The following is a 25,165-nucleotide window of genomic DNA, read 5'->3' on the forward strand; positions in this document are numbered from 1 at the left end:
TTGATAGACATAGGTGGCACTTTGATGTAGGCATAAAATCTACAGTATGGAGATAAAGATAAAGTGCCAGTGTGCATTGCACTAGAGCTCATAGATAAAGTGCTATGTGCTAAAGTGCTTAGTTCTAAAGTGCTATGTGCTAAAAAAGTGCTAACCTATGTATTAACATTCTATCGCACCTTGTTGGTCAGCTTAATGGAGGCTGGGACAAATGATAATTTAAGGCGGTTCGATTTGCATAGTGAGACCCGGAGTCTTCTCCCTGATGGCAGGGTTCTATATTCAGGGAAGAGTGGGTGTTGTGAGTTTGAAATAATTTTCTTAGCTGTTTTCCCAACTGCCTGCTCATAGATGCTCTGTATAGGCTCATATTCTTTCCTCCCTACGATTTTCATTGCCGTTTTATGCATGCCGGCCAGTTTGCTTTTTAGCTTAATGGTTAGGTTGCCAAACCATGAGGTGATCCCCTATCTAATGATGCTCTCTACAATGGCACGGTAGAAAATCATCATGATGTGGGTGCTTACGCCGTACAATCTTAATCTTCGCAAAAAATATAGCCTCTGTTGCAGTCTATTGCACAGTTTGTCAATATGTGTCTTCCAGCATAGTAGTTTGTGTAGCAGATGTAGCGACCAACTGTAGTTACTGACAGTGGTTGTCTATAGGGTTCCTGCGCCCATGTGGTGATATCCTCTACACACTGATGTTTGTTTTTGATGCAGTACAGCCTGAGGGATCCAAGGTCACGGGCATTGCCGCTTACGTGCAGTGATTTCTCCAAATTCTCTGAACCTTTTGATGATATTACGGACTATAGATGGTGAAATCCCTAAATTCCTTGCAATAGCTCATTGAGAAATGTTGTTCTTTATCTGATTGAAAATTTGCTCATGCATTTGTTCACAAAATGGTGACCCTCGCCCCATCCTGGTTTGTGAATGACAGCATTTCATAGAAGCTGCTTTTATACCCAATCTTGGCACCCACCTGTTCCCAATTAGCCTGTTCACCTGTGGGATGTTCCAAATACGTGTTTGATAAGCATTCCTCAACTTTCTCAGTCTTTTTTGCCACTTGTGCCAGCTTTTTTGAAACATGTTGTAGGCATTAAAATTCCAAATGAGCTAATATTTGCAAAAAATAAAGTTTTCCAGTTTGAACATTAAATATTTTGTATTTACAGTCTATTCAATTGAATATAAGTTGAAAAGGATTTGCAAATCATTGTATTCTGTTTTTATTTACGAATTACACAACGTGCCAACTTCACTAGCTTTGGGTTTTGTATTATAAACAAACAGAACATGATTGCAAATTGTTAGTTGCTTCTCTTGAGACTACTTTTGCGTGTATGCGATCTGTGTGTACATCTGGACAGGGGCACCAAATTTTGGGCCCCATAAGGAAGACTCCTGGTGTACTGTACCTTGACAAGCATGTTTAAACCGAATACACCATACCCAATACTACACAGGTATGCATGACTTTTTTTCATTTACTAGTATACAGTTCATATACTGTATATGATATAAGCAGGTTGGCCACTAGAAAAATATTTGTGGAAATTCTGGATTTCCGGAACATTTTCCAATGGTACGTTTGTGGGAATTAACATTTTTAGGTTTCCCAATCATATATCTAATGCATCGTATTCTGGCGAATTTAGTGTTGAGTAGTATTTGGCTTGAGAGTTGGTACTGTATATACCAGACCTGGGCAAAATACGGCCTGCGAGCCACATGCGGCCCGTTAAGATTTTCAATCCGGCCCACCGGACGTTCTACATAATTTTTTTTAGACCTTTAACATCAAATCTGTCACCACCATTATGAGGTGCAGTGCTGTTTTTAAATGACCGTAAGTCTTGAACTACAGAAAGTATTTCAATGGTTGAAATCTGCGCTCTTGGGTGTTATACGAGTTATTACGGTAATCTATGTCACAGCAGCTCAGACGAGGAACAAAGTAGAGTGGGCGAGGTTTGTTTTCAGAACAGCCAGCCCGAAACACGTGTGTCAGGAACAGATGCAGAAGCAATTTTTTTTTTTAAATTCAGAATAAAAGTGATAATATATCATATTGTAGGTGTTTATTACCCTTGTTTGTTTGTTACAATTTTATTGTTTTGCTTGATTGTAAAAGATACACAACTATCGAGGAGCTGGTCTGAGAAGTTAAAGCGATGTTCGTAGGTTGTTAATATTCAGTGTTTTATTGTTCATAGTTAATATTGTAAATCCATCCATCTTCCATCTTCAACCGCTTATCCGGAATCGGGTCGCGGGGACAGCAGCTCCAGCAGAGACCCCCAGACTTCCCTCTCCAGAGCAACATTTGCGACTTCCTCCTGGGGAATCCCGAAGCGTTCCCAGGCCAGAGAGGAGATGTAATCCCCCCATCTGGTCCTTGGCCTGCCGCGGGGCCTCCTCCCAGTGGGACGTGCAACGAGGACCTCCCTAGGGAGACGCTCGTGAGGCATCCGCACGAGATGCCCGAACCACCTAAGCTGGCTCCTTTCCAAGCGAAGGAGCAGCGGCTCTACTCCGAGTCTCTCTCGGGTGACTGCACTTCTCACCCTATCTCTAAGGGAGATGCCAGCCACCCTTCTGAGGAAACTCATTTCGGCCGCTTGTATCCGCGATCTTATTCTTTCGGTCATTACCCACACTTCATGACCATAGGTGAGAGTAGGAATGTAGATAGCTCGGTAGACCGAGAGCTTTGCCTTCTGGCTCAGCTCCCGTTTCGTCACAACAGTGCGGCAGAGAGACTGCAATACTGCCCCAGCTGCTCCGATTCTCCGGCTGATTTCCTTCTCCATCTTTCCCTCACTCGTGAACAAGACCCCGAGATACTTAAACTCCTCCACCTGGGACAGAGTCCTGTCCCCTACCCGGACTGTACAAACCATCGGTTTCCTGCTGAGAACCATGGCCTCAGATTTGGAGATGCTGATCCTCATTCCAGCCGCTGAACACTCGGCTGCGAACCGATCCAGTGAGAGCTGAAGGTCACGAACCGAAGGTGCCATCAGGACCACATCATCTGCAAACAGCAGTGACGCAACCTTTAGCCCCCCGAGACGTATACCCTCTCCGCCATGGCCACGACTCCGCCTAGAAATCCTGTCCATGAAAATCACAAACAGGATAGGTGACAGAGCGCAGCCCTGGCGGAGACCAACCCCCACTGGAAACGGATCCGACTTACATCCAAGCACCCGGACACAACTCTCGCTTTGGTTGTACAGAGATTGGATGGCCCTCAACAGGGTTCCCCTCACTCCGTACTCCCTCAGCACCTCCCACAAGATCTCCCGAGGGACGCGGTCATACGCCTTCTCCAAATCCACAAAACACATGTAGACTGGATAGGCATACTCCCAGGCCCTCTCCAGGATTCCCGCAAGCGTAAAGAGTTGGTCAGTTGTTCCACGACCAGGACGGAATCCACATTGCTCCTCTTGAATCTGAGGTTCGACTATCGGCCGGACCCTCCTTTCCAGTACCTTGGCGTAAACTTTCCCAGGGAGGCTGAGTAGTGTGATACCCCTGTAATTAGCACACACCCTCTGGTCCCCCTTTTTGAAAAGGGGAACCACCACCCCAGTCTGCCACTCCCTCGGCACTGTCCCAGACTTCCACGCAATGTTGAAAAGGCGTATCAACCAAGACAGCCCATCAACACCCAGAGCCTTCAGCATTTCTGGACGGATCTCGTCAACCCCCGGAGCTTTGCCACCGTGGAGTTGTCTAACTACCTCAGTGACTTCACTCCGAGAGATCGACGTCGATCCCCCATCATCCTCAGGCCCTGCTCCTATCAGGGAGGGTGTGTCTGATGTATTTGGGTTCAGGAGTTCCTCAAAGTGCTCTTTCCAACGCCCCACGACTTCCTCACTTGAAGTCAGCAAAGTCCCATCCTTGCCGTACACAGCTTGGATGGTTCCCTGCTTCCCCCTCCTGAGGTGCCGTATGGTCTTCCAGAACAGCTTTGGTGCCGCCCGATAGTCCTTCTCCATGGATTCCCCGAACTGCTCCCACACCCTCTGCTTAGCCTCGTCCACAGCCACGGCCGCTGCCCTTCGGGCCCGTCGGTACCTTGCAACTGCCTCCGGAGTCCCCTGGGATAACATACCCCGGTAGGACTCCTTCTTCAGTCGGACGGCTTCCCTGACCACCACTGTCCACCAGGGTGTTCGAGGGTTACCGCCCCTTGAGGCACCTAAGACCTTCTGGCCACAGCTCGCATCTGCAGCTTTAGCAATAGAGGCTTTGAACATTGCCCATTCCTGTTCAATGTCCCCAACCTCCACAGGGATGGCAGAGAAGTCCCGCCGGAGGTGGGAGTTGAAGTCCTTCCGGACAGAGGACTCCTCCAAACGTTCCCAGTTCACCCGCACTACACGCTTGGGTTTGCCAGGTCTGTCCAGAGGTTTCCCCCGCCATCTAACCCAACTCACCACCAGATGGTGATCAGTTGACAGTTCAGCCCCTCTCTTCACCCGAGTGTCCAAAACATACGGCCTCAGATCAGCTGATACGATTACAAAATCGATCATTGATCTTTGGCCTAGGGTGCTCTGGTACCAGGTACACCTATGAGCATCCTTATGCTTGAACATGGTGTTTGTTATCGCAAGTCCGTGACTAGCACAGAAGTCCAATAACAATCCACCACTCAGGTTCAGATCAGGGAGACCGTTCCTCCCAATCACGCCAGTCCAAGTATCACTGTCATTGCCCACGTGCGCGTTGAAGTCCCCCAGCAAGACTATGGAATCCCCTGCCGGCGCCCCATACAGGACCCCATGCAAGGTATCCAAGAAGGCTGAATACTCTGAACTCCTGTTTGGTGCGTATGCACAAACAACAGTCAGAGTTTTCCCCCCTCCAACCCTAAGGCGAAGGGAGGCGACCCTCTTGTCCACTGGGGTGAACTCCAACGTACAGGCACTCAGCCGGGGACTCGTGAGTATCCCCACACCCGCCTGTGCCCTCACACCCTGAGCAACTCCAGAAGTGAACAAGGTCCATCCCTTGTCCAGGAGTGTGGTTTCAGAGCCCTTGCTATGCGTAGAGGTAAGCCCCACCAGATCCAACCGGTAGCGCTCCACCTCTCGCACCAGCTCAGGCTCCTTCCCCACCAGCGTAGAGACGTTCCACGTCCCGAAAGTCAGCCTCTGCTGCCCCGAATTGGTCCGTCCGGAGCCTCCACTTTCACCGCCATCCACTTGGCAGCGCACCCGACCCCACTGGTTCCGACCGCGGGTGGTGGGCCCACGTGGCAGAGAAGATGGTGTGTCCACGTAGCTTCTTCGGGCTGTGCCCGGCCGGGCTCCGTGGCAAGCCCGGCCACCAGGCGCTCGCTGACGAGCCCTACCTCCGGGCCTAGCTCCGGAGGAGGGCCCCGGGCTTCCTCCGGGCCGGGTAACGCATCCTCTTTTAGGGTAGTTCATGGGGGGTATCGTAACCCTGATGGGGGGGGGCATTCGGGTGCTACACCTTGCCCAAGGGTGACCCGGAACTATGTAAGGCAGGGGCGTTCAACTCCCTGAGGCTTAATACAAGCCCACATACCTGTTATTGTAAATCCCACTTTCTTTATTTTCATGTACATTTTGGGTGTCCCATTCAGTAAAAAAAAAAATTTAAAATTCCATTCCGTTTTTTTTGAGGTGGTCTGTCATTACTTTTTTGGAATTCTATCAGGCGTTTTGACTTTGAGTGTTCTTGGAAAAAAGGGACCCAAACACACATACTGTACAGCAGATTTTTACAGCTAAATGTGTATATATAATTTATACACATACACATTGGCCCCCCAAATAAATGTTTTCTCTCAATGTGGCCCGAGTCAAAATATTGGCCTAGCTCTGGTATATACAGTATATGCCATGTGCTTGACAGACCAGTTGAGGGTGTATACCCGGTCTCTCACCCAAAGTCAGCTGGAACAAACACAACAAACGTGACTCAGTGGGCGAGTCCAAAAGTTTGTGTTCTCTGTAAAAAAACTGGTCTGTCTGGTTGACTCCCTTGATCACTGCCATGGAACAGGTGTGGAATTGAATAGCTTGTTATCTCGGTTACTATAGTAACCGAGATAACAAACTTTGTGGTACCTTGGTTTTCGTCAGCAATCCTTTCTTAAAGGTCCAAAAAATTATCGTAAGAAAACTGAAGTAATTTTTCCTAATTATTCTTTCCAGAAACCACAAATTAGCATATCTGATAGGTAATAATTAATAGTTTATATGTAGAAAACAATGTGAAATTCGGAAATGAGAGAAAAAAATTGATAAATGAACATTTAACAACTCTTTTACCTTTACTGAAGACTCAACTAATAACCCTCAGTGGACAAAGGCTTACTTTTATGTCCTTAAGGAAATATTTGCTGTATTTTGGAGATTTTTGTTAGGTTTTTCCATTACATGATTTTTTTATAGTTGTTTTTAAACCTTTTAAAGGCCTTTTGATGAAATTACATCACAGTTGTTAATTAGTATACACATTTGCAAAACATGAGTTACAAAATCATTAGTCAAAATCACAAGTCATTAAATATATTTTGTGAAAATTAAGGCCTTAAATGACATTAAAAACATTACATTTGATGTCCAGAGGCTTTTCAAGATATAAACATTTAAAGGAGGACTAGGCCAAGAGTTGTAAGTCAATCAATCGGACGGTAAATGAAAATGGACTCAATAACTTTGCCGTTGCCAAAAAATTGTTACGTTTGTCTGTGTGTCTTTTCTTCGGCTGCGGCTTTCAAAGTGGATACAAGAGGTAGGGGTGTTAAAAGCGCTGCTGCAATACTGCAAAATGAAACAGCTCTGGGAGCCCAAACTTTGCCATTTTTTGGTCACTGTAGGCGTGTAGTCCTTAACTGTGACACCATGTCTTTTTAATGAGGAAGATGAGCTTGTTTCATACACGACTGCTTTATTTCAGTCGTCTCCAGTTCAACATGCATGAGCTAACTTGGCTAACATTAACAGGTCTGGTGACGCACCTCACATGACCTACGGTGGCCTAGGATGGACAAGACATATATATATATACTCTATTAGCCACAACACAACCAGGCTTATATTTAATATGCCACAAATTAATCCCGCATAAAAACACCTAGGTGTTTGTTATGCTAGCTCCTAGCTCCTAGCTCGAGCTAGTTATAGCTCGAGCGGGTTATATGGACGTTATCCCGTATATATAACCCGCCAATACAATTCAAACACCTGCACAACACACACACTCACTCAGCCCATAGAACCGTTCACCTAACCCAAGGGTCATAAAGCTTATATATTTAACCAAAGTTACGTACATGACACGCACGTACGGGCAAGCAATCAAATGTTTGGAACCGCGCGGGTGGGACCTGATATTCAGCTGGGAATGACTACAACAGTAAATAAACACAAGACATATATTGACTCTATTAGCCACAACACAACCAGGCTTATATTTAATATGCCACAAATTAATCCCGCATAACAAACACCTAGGTGTTTGTTATGCTAGCTACTAGCTACTAGCTCGAGCTAGTTATAACAAGCGATCAAATGTTTGGAAGCGCAGGTACGTACTCACGGTATCGCGTCTGTGTATCCAAATCAAAGTCCTCCTGGTTAGAGTCTCTGTTGTCCGAGTTCTTCGATCTTGACTGCATCTTTCGGGAATGTAAACAATGAAACACCGGCTGTGTTGTGTTGCTGACTTCCCTCGCAAAATATCCGCTTCGCACCGACAACTTTTTTCTTTGCTTGCTCAGCTTCTTTCTCCATAATGCAATGAACAAATTGCAACAGATTTACCAACACAGATGTCCAGAATACTGTGGAATGAGATGAAAACAGAGCTATTTCGTGTTGGCTTCAATGGGGAAGCCATACCTCTGTTAAACTGGCTACGTCACGCGCATACGTCATCATACCGAGACGTTTTCAAGCGGAAGTGTGGCGGGAAATTTAAAATTGCACTTTATAAGTTAACCCGGCCGTATTGGCATGTGTTGCAATGTTAAGATTTCATCATTGATATATAAACTATCAGACTGCGTGGTCGGTAGTAGTGGGTTTCAGTAGGCCTTTAAATTGACTCAGCTTATTTTTAATGCATCTTAAGGACGCAAATGTCATTCTATAATGTGTCTTTTTCTAAAATGTTTAAATCAGTCATCCTGTTCTGGACACATACATCATTTGCATTCCTAGTATGATGTTAATTATTCCATAAAACCTTTTAACACATTTTTAGATTGTATCCTGATTCAAAAATGTATTCTCCAATTTCTGGCTTTATAAGGCATATTTCAAGACGCTATGCATTTTTAAAGCATGTTTTAAAGAACATTTAGAAATGACTTAAGGATGTATTGTATTGATCAAGTAATTGTTAGAGGGCTTTGTGGGCGGAATAAAGGCGCTCACATTGACTACATTGTTAGAATTAGGTTAGATTTGCTAAGGTTTATTTACGATTTAGAATGAAAAAAAAAGAAAAACGTGTTCTTTTAAATCATAGACACATTTTTTTTAAGTTCACATTAAATTCAATAATTTTTCTACATCCTGTAAATGTGCGAGAAAATTAATACAGGTCGGGAAAATTTCAGCAAAAGTGGCTGGCTAACTTTTCAAAACCTGCTTATAGCCAGACGATGGTAAACCCAAAGAGGCGCTCTGCAGCATGTGGAGAAAAAAAATCTAAATTTTGCTCAATGAGCATCAATGTGGTAGAATCACACGTTATTAGCTAAATACAAGTCGGCCATTAAAAGCAGGCAGCAGTTAACAATGTCAAATTTATTTTGGCGTGACTAACAAAGCAACTTTTGCTGTCCCTGCCACAACTGTCAGCTTCTGCTACTGCAAAAAAATAAATTCTCAGATGAAAGTTTTGTGAGCCAATTCTAATTCCCTAGATATTAACAGTTAACGTACTGTTGCACCTAATCAATATTATCATTGTCAAATGCGTCCAATTTTGTCTGTACAGACAGTTGTAAGCTTTTGACTATATATAATAACCATCTGCAGTAAGACACGGCATTACATTTTTTGTAAGTGGCATTAAAAAGGATTAAATTAGATTAGCTGATACTGTAGAAACCCTGAAAAGGCCTGTTTGAGGAAGCCTAATAGCTTTGATAGCTGTTGTTTGCATACAAACTCACTGTTTTTATCAGCACTTTACCTGTCTTTGCTTTAAAAATGGACACGTTTAATCAAATTATTAATAGTCTGTATAAGCCTAATGAGAAGCGCAGCTACTGCATACATATTTCTGAATAAAGTACATCTTTATCATTAGTTAGTTCATGGCTAAAAAATATCTCAAGCTGATGGCTAAATTAGAGGCACTCAATAAGTGTACACTTCATGACCCAATTAGTCGACTGCTGTATTTTCCCGGCTATAGAGTGCACCGGTATTTAAGGCCCCACCCACCAAATTTTAGAATAAAAAAATAGTTTTACATATATTAGCCTCACCGGACTATAAGCCGCAGATATGTACATTTTGTAAATGCTTATATATATTCCTTAATTTTTTCCAAACGGTGCCTAAAACCACAGTAAAACGGCTGATCAAACAAAACACAAATCATCTTTGCGGACCCACTAGCTGCGGAAGCTAGCTCTCCAATCAGCTAAACAGACTCAATAACTCCACAGTGACCTTTTGGGGAATTTGAAACTGTAACAATACTCCAGTGACCTTTTGGGGAATTTGAAACTGTAACAATACAAACACAATGCCATTGTAAGTTAATAATATACCAACACAGACAGTTGTAAACGTGTTAGCTTATCCGCTAATGCGAATAACGATGCTAGCAGCAGGCACAAGACATTAAAACATTGAGAACTTGAATTAGGTCCTGACATTGAGCAACTCAAATATAATGTTAAAACAAAATGCTTTTTGACAACGTTTAATCAATTTTGGGTTCTGACATTGACTTGACCATTTAATTTTGGTCATTTCCCAACCAATATTCTACAACACAAATACAACGTTGAAACCACATGCTTTTTGACAATGTTATTCAATGTCAGGTTGTGATGTTGATTTGATCTTTGGAAATTTGGTCATTTCCCAACCAGCAACCTGGATCCAACATTGGAGATCAATTTACAAATGTTGTTCCAAAGTCAGTTTTAAAATACATGTATGTATAATCACTGTTGTATCAATGTCTTGTGCCTGCTGGGCTAGCTTGATTAGATTCAATAGCACGTACAGAATATGCACGAAAACACTCCCCCAGACATCACACAAAGGACGGTTTAGTAGGTATAGATTGTTTTAGTTATATTGTAAAACGTACAAATGTTGCCTGGAGTGATGAATGAAGAATCCTTTCGAGCAGATACGCTATGGACGGTTATACTTCCGGTTCGAGGCACGAAACAGGAAGTACATTTTCAACCCGCAGCACCTGCAGTGAACGACTCGTCCAAAAGATGGCGCCACAGTACAAACAATAACACACTTTTTCAATGCCTGTCGGTGTAATATGATAACTATTTGATGAATACAAAGCATTATGGCCGTTACCGAAAAAAAAACATCCATATATTAGCCACACTGTTTAATAAGTAGTCCGGTATGTACGGTAATCCTTTAGTCAGTGGCTAGTCAACTATCAAAATAGTTGTTAGTGGCAGCCCTAGTGTTAGGTAATAATTCAGCAGAAAAAGATGGTCTATTGTCTTTAGATCTCACTCTGTCTGTCCTTTCAGAATCTCATCACTTCTTTTTCAACTTCCAAGACTTCTTGTTGGACATGGCGTCAATCATAGCCTGCGAGCGACGTTTCAGTGCCTCTCGTGTGAGGACACCATCGTCCTCTTCGCTTTCATCGTCTGAAACAAACATTGGAAGTTAGAGATAAGTGTGTGTGTGCGTGCGTGTTTGTACAATACTCACCATTATTGTCGAGGCTCATCTCTTGGTCCTCAGTTACTGTGACTCGTTTGTTGTAAGTAGGCAGTTGTTTCTCAATCATGAAGTAGAACTAAATACAAAGACACAAGAAGAAACTTTGAGTGCAACGTGGTGAAAAGTGTGGTTTTACTTTACATTTTTGTAAATCAATCAATTAATCTAACATTATTTATATAGCACAGGCAAGTTACAAGACAAAGAACCAACTTTTATGGGAAATATAGAAGTTACATCTAGACGTGACAGCCTGTTTTTAGCACGCCATTGGTGCGCCTGGAATGACTTAGACACAAGAAAATTAATATTGCAAGATTGTTTTTTAATAATAGATAAATAATAAGTTAAATAAAAATAAACATCCTTAAAAGAACAAGCAGACACCAAAACCATTCAACTAAACCTGTTTTAATCAGCCCCTTAAGTCACCCAGTAGGTAAAAAATTATATTGTTGAATAGACTTACACTTAGACAAACTTTATTGATCCACAAGGGAAATTGTTCCACACAGTAGCTCAGTTACAAAAGATGGAAAGTATAATGCAGGTATAAAGTAGACAAAAAATGTACCGTAGTAGCAATATGAAATATAACATATATGTAATATTTACATATTATATATACGGTATACGCTATATACTGATATATTATATGTTTATATAATATATACAATGTATAATAATTACTAATAGAATAGATGATATGGCTAAAATGTTTAATACTGACAGTACAAATGTTGACCCGCACACGTATGGTGTATTCTGTCAATTGTGTGTCTTTGCAGCACGATCGCCTCCTTTCGCAGATTTGCGCGTAACTGCACCAGTTTGCATGGACTTTGCAGACGTGCTAAATATAGACGCAAAACAGAAGCCGCTGAACAGTTTCAGGCTTGATAGATCACATTGTGAGTGCTAAATAATAATAATAATCTTCTCCCCATCAGAATTTTCCAAACGAATAGCGCTCTTGAGTTTGGTCATTTAAGACACACAATCCTTAGTAGCTTAAAGCAGAGGTTCTTAACAGGGCCCAACTTTTCAACTACAAAGGGGCCCGTAGCCCACTCAAATATTATTACTGAACTAGTAATCTTACTCTTGATTTAAATCATATTTAACCATTATATCTAACCTATTTACAGTTTACAACTTTGTCAAATGAAATTAAAGCATGTGTGAATCACAAAGATTATTATTTATTTAACACATAAACATTAGGTTTAGGTCAGGCTGATTATAAAACTAAGTACTAACCAAATATACTGCATAATAAAAGGACGGAAAATTATTTTACATACAATTATATTGTGCTAAAATAAATAAATAATGAATGTTTCTTACCAAACTGTCAATAAAACGAAAGTGCAAATAAAAATACAGCTTCACTACTTTGGTCATAATGTTTGTGCTTCGGAAACTTCCCGCTGACTTAAAGTCCAGGCTTCTTCTGTTTGTTTGAGATTGTCATTACTGCCACAAGTGGTGGAAAAGTGTATTACAACAGAGGACTGCTGTGGTCCACCATACGAGAAACAGATATTTTTGGCAGCCCTCTAGAGAGCGTTCGTGGCCCAACCCTATGCTCAAGAAACACTGGTTTAGAGTTTAGTAGATTAAGTTTGAGTTTGCTATCAAGTTTGCGCACGTTTTAACACACGCCAACTTTTAGATCAGCCCCTTAATGGACAATTTCAAAGTGGCCAACATTTGCCACGCCATCCCAAACACGTGTTTCTCACCTCCTCTTCCTCCATGTCTTTCGCAATCTCGTTTAGGTCTTTTCCATGTAGCCTATCTTGCAGTAACTGCAACTTTAGCTGACACTGGGTCAGCAGCTCCACCACAAACTCATCTGAGTTTGGAGACACTTTTGACGGCGTCTCATTCTTCAAGGACAGGAAAATCCATAATAGAATTGTTATTGTTCTTACGGTCCACAACGTTTTATAATGTTGTTTGTTTTTACCAGGGAGATGTGGTCAAGTCTTTCTGCGAGGTGTTCCACTCCAGCTTGGATAGTACTTAGCGTTTTAACCAGAGAAGCCAGGCGCTCCTTGGCTATTTCACAGCTCTGCTGTTTAGCCAGCAAACCCTGCTCACACTCCTCCAGCATCTTCTGCTCACTACAAAAGGAGAACATGAATTGACTTTCAATGAAGGTGTACCTGCACACCTCAATGTATGTGAGTGTGGGAGGGCATTCTCTGGATGGAAGAAGGACAATTAAATAAACACCCACCGGCCACAATAGCACCTAATACAAACCATAACAGCAGTTCTTATCAGGGGTGTCCCGATACAACTTTCCCAATACAATCCCGATTACCGTATTTTTCGGAGTATAAGTCGCACCGGTCAAAAATGCATAATAAAGAAGGAAAAAAACATATATAAGTCGCACTGGAGTATAAGTCGCATTTTTGGGGGAAATTTATTTGATAAAACCCAACACCAAGAATAGACATTTGAAAGGCAATTTAAAATAAATAAAGAATAGTGAACAACAGGCTGAATAAGTGTACGTTATATGACGCATAAATAACCAACTGAGAACGTGCCTGGTATGTTAATGTAACATATTATGGTAAGAGTCATTCAAATAACTATAACATTTAGAACATGCTATACGTTTACCAAACAATCTGTCACTCCTAATCGCTTAATCCGATTAAATCTTATACGTCTAGTCTCTTACGTGAATGAGCTAAATAATGTTATTTGATATTTTACGGTAATGTGTAAATAATTTCACACATAAGTCGCTCCTGATTATTAGTCGCACCCCCGGCCAAACTATGAAAAAAACTGCGACTTATAGTCCGAAAAATATGGTATTGGAGCCCTGGATACCGATATCAATCCCATATGATATCAGCAGAAATCATAGTATCAATCAATCAAAATGTATTGATATAGTATGTATTGACTAATCAGAAGTGCCTCAAAGGGCTTCACAAGCCACAAAGACCCACATCTGGGAAAGAAAATACTCAACCGAATGGGACAAAGAGAAACCTTGGGAGAAATCACAGATGTGGGTATTCCCCACCCCTGGATGACCGGGTGCATTTGATTTGTTCCCTCAAATTTTGTGCAAACTCCCTGAGCATTCAGTGGACCACATGTGAGCAACATTAGACTTGCACATTGTGGCCTCACCAGCAGCATACCTGTCCCAAACCTGACTCCATAACAAGTTAAATGTCTTATTATAATCAAATGGCAGAAGTCATTTTTGTTAGATTATTCCATCCATTTTCTACTGCTTATTCCCTTCGGGGTTGCGGGGGGCGCTGGAGCCTATCTCAGCTACAATCGGGCGGAAGGCGGGGTACACCCTGGACAAGTCGCCACCTCATCGCAGGGCCAACACAGATAGACGGACAACATTCACACTCACATTCACACACTAGGGCCAATTTAGTGTTGCCAATCAACCTATCCCCAGGTGCATGTCTTTGTTAGATTATTTTCTAATATAAATGATTTGGCACACTTTCAATGAAAATAACAAGAAAAGCTTGTTGTTCATGAGCTATGTATTAGTATTGTATGTCTGGGTGGGGGTCCTGCTTAGGAATTTGTACCCCTTTCAGAGGTCACATTTAGTTTCCCTTAAAACATTCACATGTTGCACAATGAGATGTGTTTCTGTAGCACACGCATGGGATAAAGTTTACATTCCTGGCTGTAGCTTTGTCTGTAAAATATATCATTAGTTTTTATCAGCATTTCTGTAATCTAGTAACAGCATTTCACAATTAATATCCATAAATTAACATTAATATCCATAAATTAACATTCTTAATAATGACAGTAGAATAAACACACATCTGATTGGCAAGTGTGGTTATAGACTAGAGTACTTGTTTCCCCATAATAAGAGTTATTAGCATTTACCTCTCAACTCTGCTGGACTGTTAGCTATAAGCTCACTAGCAAAACAGCAACCCGCACTTCATAACACACTGTTAATGATATTGATTGGCTGCGTGTGAGCTGCATCATAGTGACAGACCTGGCATTTACAGTTTATGTGTGGTGTTGGCATTGTCCGACTTTCTGTGTGGCTTTAACACATCAGTGGCTGACTTCTAATGAGTCTATCTGCTGGCAAGTGAGAGAGAGACTGCTGTTGACACGAAAGGTAACAGAGTTGGTTTCGCCGTTGTTTGTACGGCAGAAAATCAACAAGTTTTACTAGATAGTAGTTTTTTGCTGATGTTTTTTTGGTGCGGTTACGGATGACAATTTTGATCAATAAAGTAATCAATGGACCTCGTGTCCTCCTTAAAACATCTCAACAGATGTTACAATAATGGAAGTGTTGACAAACATTGTTTTATTTGTTGTCTTGTTTTCACCTGTCACTCACAGAGTTGCATTGCAAAATTGTTCAGAATAAATGATGTGTTTATTTTGTTTAGAGTTTTGGTTGGGTTTTATTTTGTGTGTAGCATGCATTTGCTGTGTGCAGTTGTGCACTGCTCACCGTAGAGGTAACATTGCTAATGACAGATTTTTTGGCGACACCATGTCGTCACAATAAATCATTAAATTGAGCGCATGACGCAGAAAATTACGGATACGTTTGTTACTGGATACTTTCTAATAAGCCTCTAAATATTAGTCTAAATTAGAACTGTCCTTAATACAACTTATTTCTGACACAATACCGATATTGTAGGGATTTTATTGTGTGGAAGGTTGGTAAAGGCTTGATAAGTGAAATTGCTCAAACAGAGAACACTGGTGGGTATGAAAACACTAACCTATTTATCATTTACCGGTCTAGAATGGACTTATTTTGTCATTAAGTTCAAGTGGAGTGGTGATTTGTTTTTTGGTGACACCAAGTAGCCACAAATATTTATTAAGTTGAACTTATGACTCACTAAGTGGATGGTACGGACAAGTTTGTACTTTGTATTACTGTGTTAAGTAATATACAATTATTATTGATACTTCTTGATATTGACAAATGTGTTTTTTTAGACTGCAATATTATTTACAGTAATTAAGGACACTTATTACGTATATCTAGCTTGTGTGGTATTGTGTTTTGAGCTGTTGTGTAGCTGCTAGCTCAAAGTAGCCTATAACCCACCATGTTTACCTTTTTACAAATGAGTTCACTAAAATACAAGACCAGCATTGTGTGCCTATTGGAGGACATTTAAATGTTAACTGGCTGTCCAGCTTTGCACAAGTAAACACGCTGCAGGACTGCTTGTATCACAGCTTATCAGAGATTTTAGATGTAAGCCAATATCGCTCGATAGTTGTGTTTTTTTTTGCTGGTATCGGACTGATATCCGATCTCAATACCGAATCGGGACACCCCTAGTTCTTATTTACCAATATGTTGTAACGTGCAATGCATCATACTTTTCTAATACGTTGTCCCTCTGATAGCTGAATTACCGGTATGTAACCAAATATATATTCCAACAATCCCTCAGTATCGTGCAGAACAAGCAAAGGATGCAGGTGTACCTAATATTATGGCATCAGCACAACCTTACCATTTGAGAAGCGTTAAAAGTGAAAACTATACATTTGGCACACAAACAGTATAAAAACAATGACTATATTAAACGGTGTAATATATTTTTTCATTCTTATTGCATTAGGCCTCCCCACCTGGACAGTTGCGTTTCTCCCGAATACTTTATGTCCTCAAACTGTTGCTTCAGGTCGTCCTTGCGCTCCTTAAACTGCAGTATAACATACTCATTCTCTGCTTTGAGATCCTGGAGATGTTGGTGAGTCTTCTGCTGGGCAATGTAACGATCCATCACCTCCTAAACAAACAGAACTATCAAAGTCAGACACGAAGAATGAATTCTCCTCAATCAACATTGGCACCTCTGTATTTGTGTAACCGGTGGCGTCTTTCATCCTTCGGAGGGTCGCCTCAAAAATGCTGATGTTCTTGTCCAATTCGGCGGCCATTTTGGCGGTGCTGCAGTCGGCCTCGTTGTTCAGCTCATCCTCTTGTACGATTTTCCTCTGGGCCTGGAGGTCAGATTGTCAAACATAAGCTCTTCTGCAATGGACACACTATTACGCCTAACTCACATCTAACTTTTCAGCCCGGGCCCTGATCTCCTGCACCCTTTTTCTGTAGATGGCTAAAAGATAATCTTTTTCTTGGTGCTCCTTATAGAACAGTTCCTCCTGCTGCTGTAACTCGGCCTGGGAGGATGAAAAAAACGGAATTAGTGATGACATAGCATCTTAATTCATAATGCAAGGTATTACAGTGCATTTATTGGGAAAAAATAAAGAAAATAAGTCACAATTTACAATAGCAGTTTCTTTCGACATCTGGGCTTTACTGTTCATTTCTTGCACATCCTGAAGTTCCCTCTTGAACTTCATAATTTCTGCTTCCAGACTGTCTATCTGACCCTGGAAGGTCAGACTCTCCTCCTGCCAGAAGATGGGCGAGATAGAGAGGACAAAGTATGGTCGCAGAAACAAAAAAGGATATTAAGAAAGTAAGGAGTTACTGCACTGCAAAACTTGAAACTTTTGCAAAACAAAAACAAACATAATACAAATTAATATGACCAATTATTTCTACACAGTATTGCATACTTAAAAAATTATTACGATATTGATCCCAATATAAGTTCGTTATTTTGCCCCAGCCAAAAATGTCATCTTATATTCGGTGTCGAGAGATTTATACATGCAAATCAGCAGGTAGCGCCACATGACTTCTTTGCTTGTAGAGATGCAACGGCACGAAAAAGTGCAGAGAAAGTTGGGTATGTTCGCAGAAACTAAAGGATTGATGATGCTCCCGGTAATTTCCTGTTTATAAGCCACTACTTTTTCCCGCACTTTGAACCCTGCGCTTTATACAATGCTGAGGCTAATTTCACACGCCGCCTCGCCACATTAAATCAAACGCACTTACACGATCATTGAGTCAGCCATTTAGCGCATTATGCACTCACCCTCATCAAAACACATGTAAATATCCATGACGCCATCCCAAAGCCGAAAGCGATTAACCCGAAAAAGGAAATGTACAACCAAGAAAGCACAAGCCAAGAGGCATCCCTCCTCAAGATGAAAGTGAAAACGAAAAAGAGGCTGAGAAAACGCTGGACGAAGCAGTCTCGAGTCCCCTCAACTCTGACATAAAGAAGATGATCCCAGCGGCTCCAGCACGCAGTAAGACAACGATTTAGACACTCTCTGGTAGGCATTTTTTCAACTTGTGAACAACACAAACACCGGTGTAAATATTTCATGTTTCAATGTGTAGATTTGCGGTATGGCGTAGTGGTTAGAGCGGCCGTGCCAGAAACCTGAGGGTTGCAGGTTCGCTCCCCGCCTCTTGAAATCCAAATCCCTGCCGTTGTGTCCTTGGGCAGGACACTTCACCCTTCCCCTTCGTGCCGCTCACACTGGTGAATGAATGAATGAATGATAGGTGGTGGTCGGAGGGGCCGTAGGTGCAAACTGGCAGCCTCGCTTCCGTCAAGCTACCCAAAGGCAGCTGTGGCTACAAATGTAGCTTACCACCACCAGGTGTGAATGAATGATGGGTTCCCACTTCTCTGTGAGCGCTTTGAGTATCTAACAATAGAAAAGCGCGATATAAAATCTAATCCATTATTATTATTATTATTATTAATATACATATGCAAAAAATTAATTTGCCCAAAAATTAGGTGGCTGTGGCTTATAAATAGGTGTGCTTACAGTAATTTAAAGATAATGACGAGCAACGAAGCAGAGTCAACAAACAACTGTGCTCTATAATCAAACAAATGTACAAGGTGATTAAAAAACAATATGCCAAAATCATCATGCATGTATTTAGTTTCAAGCATTGTAATAGACTGAATCAATGGTAATTTGATATAGGAGTTACCCAAGTTTTATTGTATTACAATACAAAACATTGTGGTCATGTAATCCTTTTGGCGCTGTTCAATTGTAGGAAGAACCACGTGTTTATTTACCCTCAAAATGGCGACTCCTTAACAGACGGCGATATGTGTGCTTAAGTTTTCGAATACAAATGCAAATGAATGGTGATGTTTGCTTTTATAACATAATTTGGTGAAAACTTGTAAAGTATTAAATAAATACTCAAAGTTATGTGCAACATGTGTTCAAGCTAGGTCTCCTATTTTTAATTTTTGAAATATCGAGTAATACTTTTGGTGTATTTTTTTTAATCACCCTGTATAATTGTTTTTTGTTTTTTTTGGGGAAAATACTTTTCCAAAAATGGTAGTGTTTGGGTCAATATGCAAATTTTTTAAAAAAATGTTCAGGTATTAAATGGTCTTTGAATTGTAGTTTTTGCAGTATGAGGGGCTATGTTGGCATTTAAACCTGAAGTTTCACTACTGTGCTCATGCGATATCCAGGGTCACCACAACTAACCTGCAAGTGGCGTTTAAGTTTCAGATAGTTAGTCATGATGTTGGCACCTTCCTTGCATTTGAGCTGGTTCTTCTCCAGGCAGTTCTGTAGCGACCTCAACTTCTGCAGATACAAGGAAGTGAACGTGCGCATGACAAGGTGTTAAATACTTAATGTTTTTTCAAACAATGAACATGGAATGTACTTTTTCTCAAACAATTTCACTAGATTCAATGGCAGAAGCATTGTTCACCCATAAACACACAGTCAACTATTGTTATAATGTATTGAATATTAGTATACCGTAAGTTAGGGGTGTCCTTGATTAACATTTTTTTACTTCCGACAATACCGGTATTTTAGCGATTTTGTCATGTGGAAGGTTAGGAAAGGCATGATCAAGGGAAATTGCTCAAACAGAGAACAATCATGGCTTATTCTTATTTACAGACTAGAATGGGCTTATTTGTCATTGAGTTCAAGTGGAGTGGTGATTTGTTTTTTGGTGACACCTTGACCAAAATAATTCATTAAGTTAAGCTCATGACGCAGTAAGTGGAATGATGCGGACACGTTTATTACTGGATGCTGTCTAATACTGTACACTTCTGCCTTGGACACTTTGTATGTTTAAGTACAATGCAACTATAACTATTTGATACTTGTTTATACTGACAAACGTGGTGTTTTAGACCACAATATTGTTCATTACACGTATTATGTGTCTCGCTTGTGTGTTATTGTGTGCTTGGCTGTTGTGTAGCTGCTAGCTTGTGTGTAGCCTACCATGTTAACCTTTTGTAAATGACCAGTAAAATAGAAAAAAAGACCAACCGTGTGTGCTTATTGGGGGACATGTGGATGTTAAATGGCTGTCTATCTTTGCACAAGTATTGCTTGTATCAAAGCTTACTGTATATTAGAGAATTTACACGCAACCTGACATCAGATTTTTGCTGGTATTGGACCGATTTCCGTATCAGATCGAGACACCTCTAGTATATGGTCAATCAATGTCGGATCAGGACACCCCATAAGCATATACTATACAGATTGGTTATGTTTAACCTATTAGGTTTTGTGTTGTATCAATCAATGTGTGATTAAAATGTGCAGTAAAATCTGAAGGCTCAAAGATGTTGGTAACATTCATTTTAGCTAATGTTTCGCCTGCCATAATGACAGCGTAAACAAAACTAGTCACATGCCACTCTTAGCTACTGTACATAGTTTTAAGTGATTACCAAAGTAATGTCCTCCTTCTCAGTCATTGCCAGATTAGAGCCCACTGCCTCCATTCTGAGGCACTCCCTCTTCAGGTCTTCCAGGCGGCGCTGGTGGGTCAGAGTGGTGTGCTTAAGAGCATTGAGACGCTTTATTTTGGACGCCACCCGGTGCTCCAGTTTGGCTAAGGCGGCCTAAGAAGGAGACCAGAGAACAGTCTAACTCAGTTGTTTCCTAAACATTATCGAGTCATGGTGTTTTGCATGAGGAAGCGTATGTAAAATGACGATTAATGAATGACAGGGCGCTTCATCCGAAATTTTATTGCATGTCTTTCTAGCTGCTTCCTGCTCCACCACTGATAAGAATATAATGACACATTTTCTCCTGTCATAGCTCCTGTGTGGCGCGGCATTAGTGCTTTTCGTGAGAGATACACACTAAAAAATGTTGGTTTAAAAAATAACCCAATTTTAACCCAACTGCTGGTTCAGAGAAGGACATACCCCTTATTTGAGTTATTTTAACTCAACATTTTGGGTTAATTTTTTCAACCCAACTTTTGCGTTGAAGTATTTAACCACAAAGTTGAGTTATGAGAACTTTATGTTGGGTTGAACAACATTGAGTTATGCTAAATCAATGTTGGTTGATTCATAACCCAACTATTGGGTTTAATTTATTTAACACAAACGCTGAGTTATGCTCACTACAATGTTGGGTTATTCCCAACCCAATTATTGGGTTGCGCAATTTAGCGCTTCTTGACCCAGTAGTTGGTTAAAAAATATAAATTTTATTGCAGGTTTGTCCTACTCCTTCCCAACCACTGATCAAAAATATTTTTATTCCATTAAAATATACTCAAAAGCAAGATATGAGTGAGATTTTTTACAATGGTCATAGTAGTTCTATACAGCATGCTCAAACATGTTCATGTACATAAAATGTGTGATTGTAAATAAAGTTAATAAGATTAATCCATAATAAAATTCCCTTCAAGAAAAAAGGAACTTTTTATTGAAAAAAGCCTTTTACCCAAAAATGCGTTACTCATTGAAAATGCAGAAATTGAGTTAAAAAAATACCCCTGCAACCCCAAAAATGGATTGCTCTTCGTAAAAATAACTAAAATTTAACCCAACACTAGCAACTCATAAATTGGGTTATCAAAATAGCCCAGCATTTTTTAGTGTGTAGTAGTAGCACAGAGTTCAAATCCTGGTCGAAAATGGGATAGGATGGTTTATAGTTTTCTGTTTTATTGATGTTGAAATTGTTATTTGGAACAGAAAAGAATACTTAACTATTTATTTCCTAGGAATTTGTTTACGTGTTTCACAAAAATTGCATTCGCAGACAAACAAAGTAAAAGAAAAGATTTTTATGCCTGTAAGGTAACATTGAATTATTTCTTGCGACACACCCGGGTGATTTCTCACTGTACACTAATTTGCTGCGGCACAGTGGTTGGGAATCACTGCTTTAATTGTTTTACATTTTTTTATTTAATTCTACAACTTTCAGACAGATGGTGGATCTATGATGTCATATAAATTAACATTGACTCAGATAGCTACGATGTCATCCACTGTCTTGCCACTAGGGGGGAGAGGCTATATTTGCCTGTTATGTGAAAATTGCTATGATTGGCTGTAATAACCAGCAATACAGGCCGAATTGATTGTCAACTATCGTGTTATTTTGTTACTATTATTGTCAAGGAAACAATAACGGAGGGCACCATCTTAGCAGGATTATCATAGGCAAAGATGCATTCCTTCGTAAACAAAATTGTTTAAAATGCACGTGAGTATATTTCCGACATGCTATTGTACAACAAAAGAATGCATGCATATACAACCTTTCCGGACATTGGAGGACCCGTGTCCTTCTCCACGCCTCGGCCATGTAAGGCCGCCTGCACGAATTGTTGTTCATCCTAAAAGATAACCATGGGGGATTAGATTCAAAATGAAATGTTCAAACAACTTCACTGTTTTCTTTTTGTACTCACGGTGTCAGCACCTGTCACGCTCTTCTGCAGCTCCCTGTTCTCCTCCCTCAGCTGCAAGATGGCCTGGCGGTTCTTCTCAAGGGTCGAGTGAGAGTTCTCATAGTAGGCGTTCCTGTCGCTCTCTGTGGTTGACAAACATATTAGTCAGGAGACTTCTCTGGAACCAAGTGTACGACTGGAAACTTACCTAAAAGTTGGAGTTTACGCTGCAGATCTGCTATTTGGTCATAAGTAGACGGTTTGTTTTCCGATTCGAACATTTTGTCCAGTTTTACTCTTCACAGTGAGCAAAGTGAGAGGTCGAAAAGGCAATCCCTGACGGCTGACAACGGTTGCCTAGCAACGAGTCAACTCAAAGCGAGCCTCGGCTCCTCGTGTTTCCTCTGATGACAAGACTTTGATGACACGGCAGTTGGTTGGATCGTCTGAAATGTCAGGTAAAATCGTCCATGTTACAATAACACCAACACTGACAGTAGGAAATAAAAATAAAACACGCGAGTCCCTACACCGTATCTGTACTGTTAGCTTGTAGCACTTAGCTCCAAAAAGATAACCGTCCCGTTAATAGATACAACTTCAATTCCATCTCAGACATTAACACAAACACATAAAGACAATTTACCTTGTTGAAACGTTCACGTATGTTCGACTGTAACCGTATTTCTGTATCTGCATTATGCCGTCCTTTAATTAATGCTATCAACAAATAATGTATCAATTTTAACGCCGGGGTCTTTCAAAATAAACTCCTGGTTTTACAGGAAGTGCCACAATAAAACGCCTAAAATAATTACTGGATTGCAACAACGTGAACTAGAAGCACTTCAGGTTTGGCGTGTGCTGTCTTTTCTGGCAAAATTTACTTCAAAATAAACCCCGACGGGACTTCGGTATGAGCAAATTAATGGCGTGCATTTAAGTAAAATATTCTTAAAATGTCGGTGCATGACATTCTGACATTGAAGTTGCGTTTGTGTCAAAACATTTGCGTCTTTTTAAAAAGTGAATTCAAATGATGCAAGTAAATTACAACGATTAATCGTGATTGATAAAAATTCACAAGTGTGATTGATCTGATTTAAAAAAAATCATTTGACAGCACACATTTTTATTGTTACTGTTTCAGTTTTACCTTCATGTTTTTAAATGGTCCTGTGTTGTTATTTTGGCAAAGTAGTCTGTGACGTCATTTCCTGTTAAGCAGGTTATATGGGGCCTGCGAAGTTAATGAGGATCATGTCCAGCATTATGTGCGTTCCGGACTAAAACTTGAGTTCATTGCAAATATAGCACTGCCATTCATGTTAAAATGTCTACAATATGTGTGTTAAATGTAGCCTTATATAACGACGTTTTTGTACTCCGCTGTAATTGTAGACCGTTTTTTTAACATGTCATTACTTTATTTCACCGCTAGAGTTCGCCAGATACAATGTTTAAATCTCAGTCTGAGGAAACAGTGTTGTTCATTCTGTATTGACTTCCAACGAACTGTTTTATTCAGGGCTCTCAAACTCATTTTACCCGGGCGCCGCTGGGCTGCATCAGGTATTCCACAAGAAAAGCTTTGTTTAAAAAAAATTAAAAATCAAATTATCTCAAGTGTCTGTCTTTATTTATTTATTTTTAACACAAAATAAGATTAAGAAAATAAATAAACTAATTAAGAATGAACAAGAAAATAAGTAAATACAAGTTTGGGGCTGTGGAATATATTTTAATTCCACTTGGTGTCACTGTTGTGTTTAGGTCGAATATTTGATAAAACTCATACCCCAGCAGGCATGACAAGACATTGAAACAACGTTGAGAACTCGTTGAATGAGGTCCTGACGTTCAGCAACTCAACCATAACGTTGAAACAACATGCTTTTTGACAACGTTTATTCAATGTCAGGTTGTGACGTTGATTTGACCTTTGAAATTATGTCATTTTCCAACCAACAATGTCGATCCAAAGTTAGACAACAACGTTGTCTCAATTTACAAATACAACTATTTTGCAATGTTGTTTCAAAGTCAGTTTTAAAGGACATGTATTTATAATCAACGTTGTGTCAATGTCTTGTGCCTGCTGGCACTGGATCGCATTACATTGACACTGTGTGTACTGTGTAGTTGCATGAAAAAAAGGAAGTCCATTCCATACTTAAAATGCTGCATTTTTGATGCAAACGTTTGTGCAATTGTAACATTCTTCTCTGTTCAAATGCATCAGACAACGGTGTGCAAATTGAAAAAGACAAAAAAACAAGGTTATTTCTCATTGATAACCACTTGAATTGGTTTATGAACAAGTCAGAACTTGATCTGAATGTGTATATTGTAAACACGAGTGTGTATAAATAAGTTTTATCCAATTTTTTAATTGTGTGCTCAACTTATTGGTAATGTTTTGAGGCTGTGTGTTAATTCAAGGCATTGTCTTTGCCGGTTTGCATATTTGCTTTGGAAAGTCCTTGAAAAGCTATTACAAACAGCTTTATTGTCTCTACGTAACATGAGTTAAAGACTTCATGGAAGATATCTCAGGCTGAATTTGACATCATTGGATTTTAAGA

The 25,165-nt window shown here is 40.4% G+C and overlaps 2 protein-coding genes across 2 annotated transcripts in view; one reads left to right on the forward strand and one right to left on the reverse strand.

Annotated features, from left to right (window-relative positions):
- klf1 (Kruppel like factor 1 (erythroid)) overlaps positions 1-25,165 on the forward strand; it is a 251,904-nt gene that overhangs the window by 108,431 nt on the left and 118,308 nt on the right. The window lies entirely within an intron of this gene.
- Positions 10,291-23,404, reverse strand: odad3 (outer dynein arm docking complex subunit 3). The gene is made up of 14 exons (XM_062033001.1): positions 23,227-23,404; positions 22,789-23,026; positions 22,602-22,723; positions 22,449-22,526; positions 20,605-20,778; positions 19,382-19,483; positions 17,276-17,401; positions 17,048-17,164; positions 16,835-16,984; positions 16,610-16,770; positions 12,933-13,089; positions 12,706-12,852; positions 10,949-11,036; positions 10,291-10,884 (listed from the first exon to the last, which is right to left on the reverse strand). The coding sequence occupies exons 2-14, from the start codon at positions 22,859-22,861 to the stop codon at positions 10,769-10,771; spliced, it is 1,611 nt and encodes a 536-aa protein (XP_061888985.1). The 5' UTR covers positions 22,862-23,026; positions 23,227-23,404; the 3' UTR covers positions 10,291-10,768.

Source organism: Entelurus aequoreus, linkage group LG22 (genome assembly GCF_033978785.1).
Source record: "Entelurus aequoreus isolate RoL-2023_Sb linkage group LG22, RoL_Eaeq_v1.1, whole genome shotgun sequence".
Lineage (NCBI taxonomy): Eukaryota > Metazoa > Chordata > Actinopteri > Syngnathiformes > Syngnathidae > Entelurus > Entelurus aequoreus.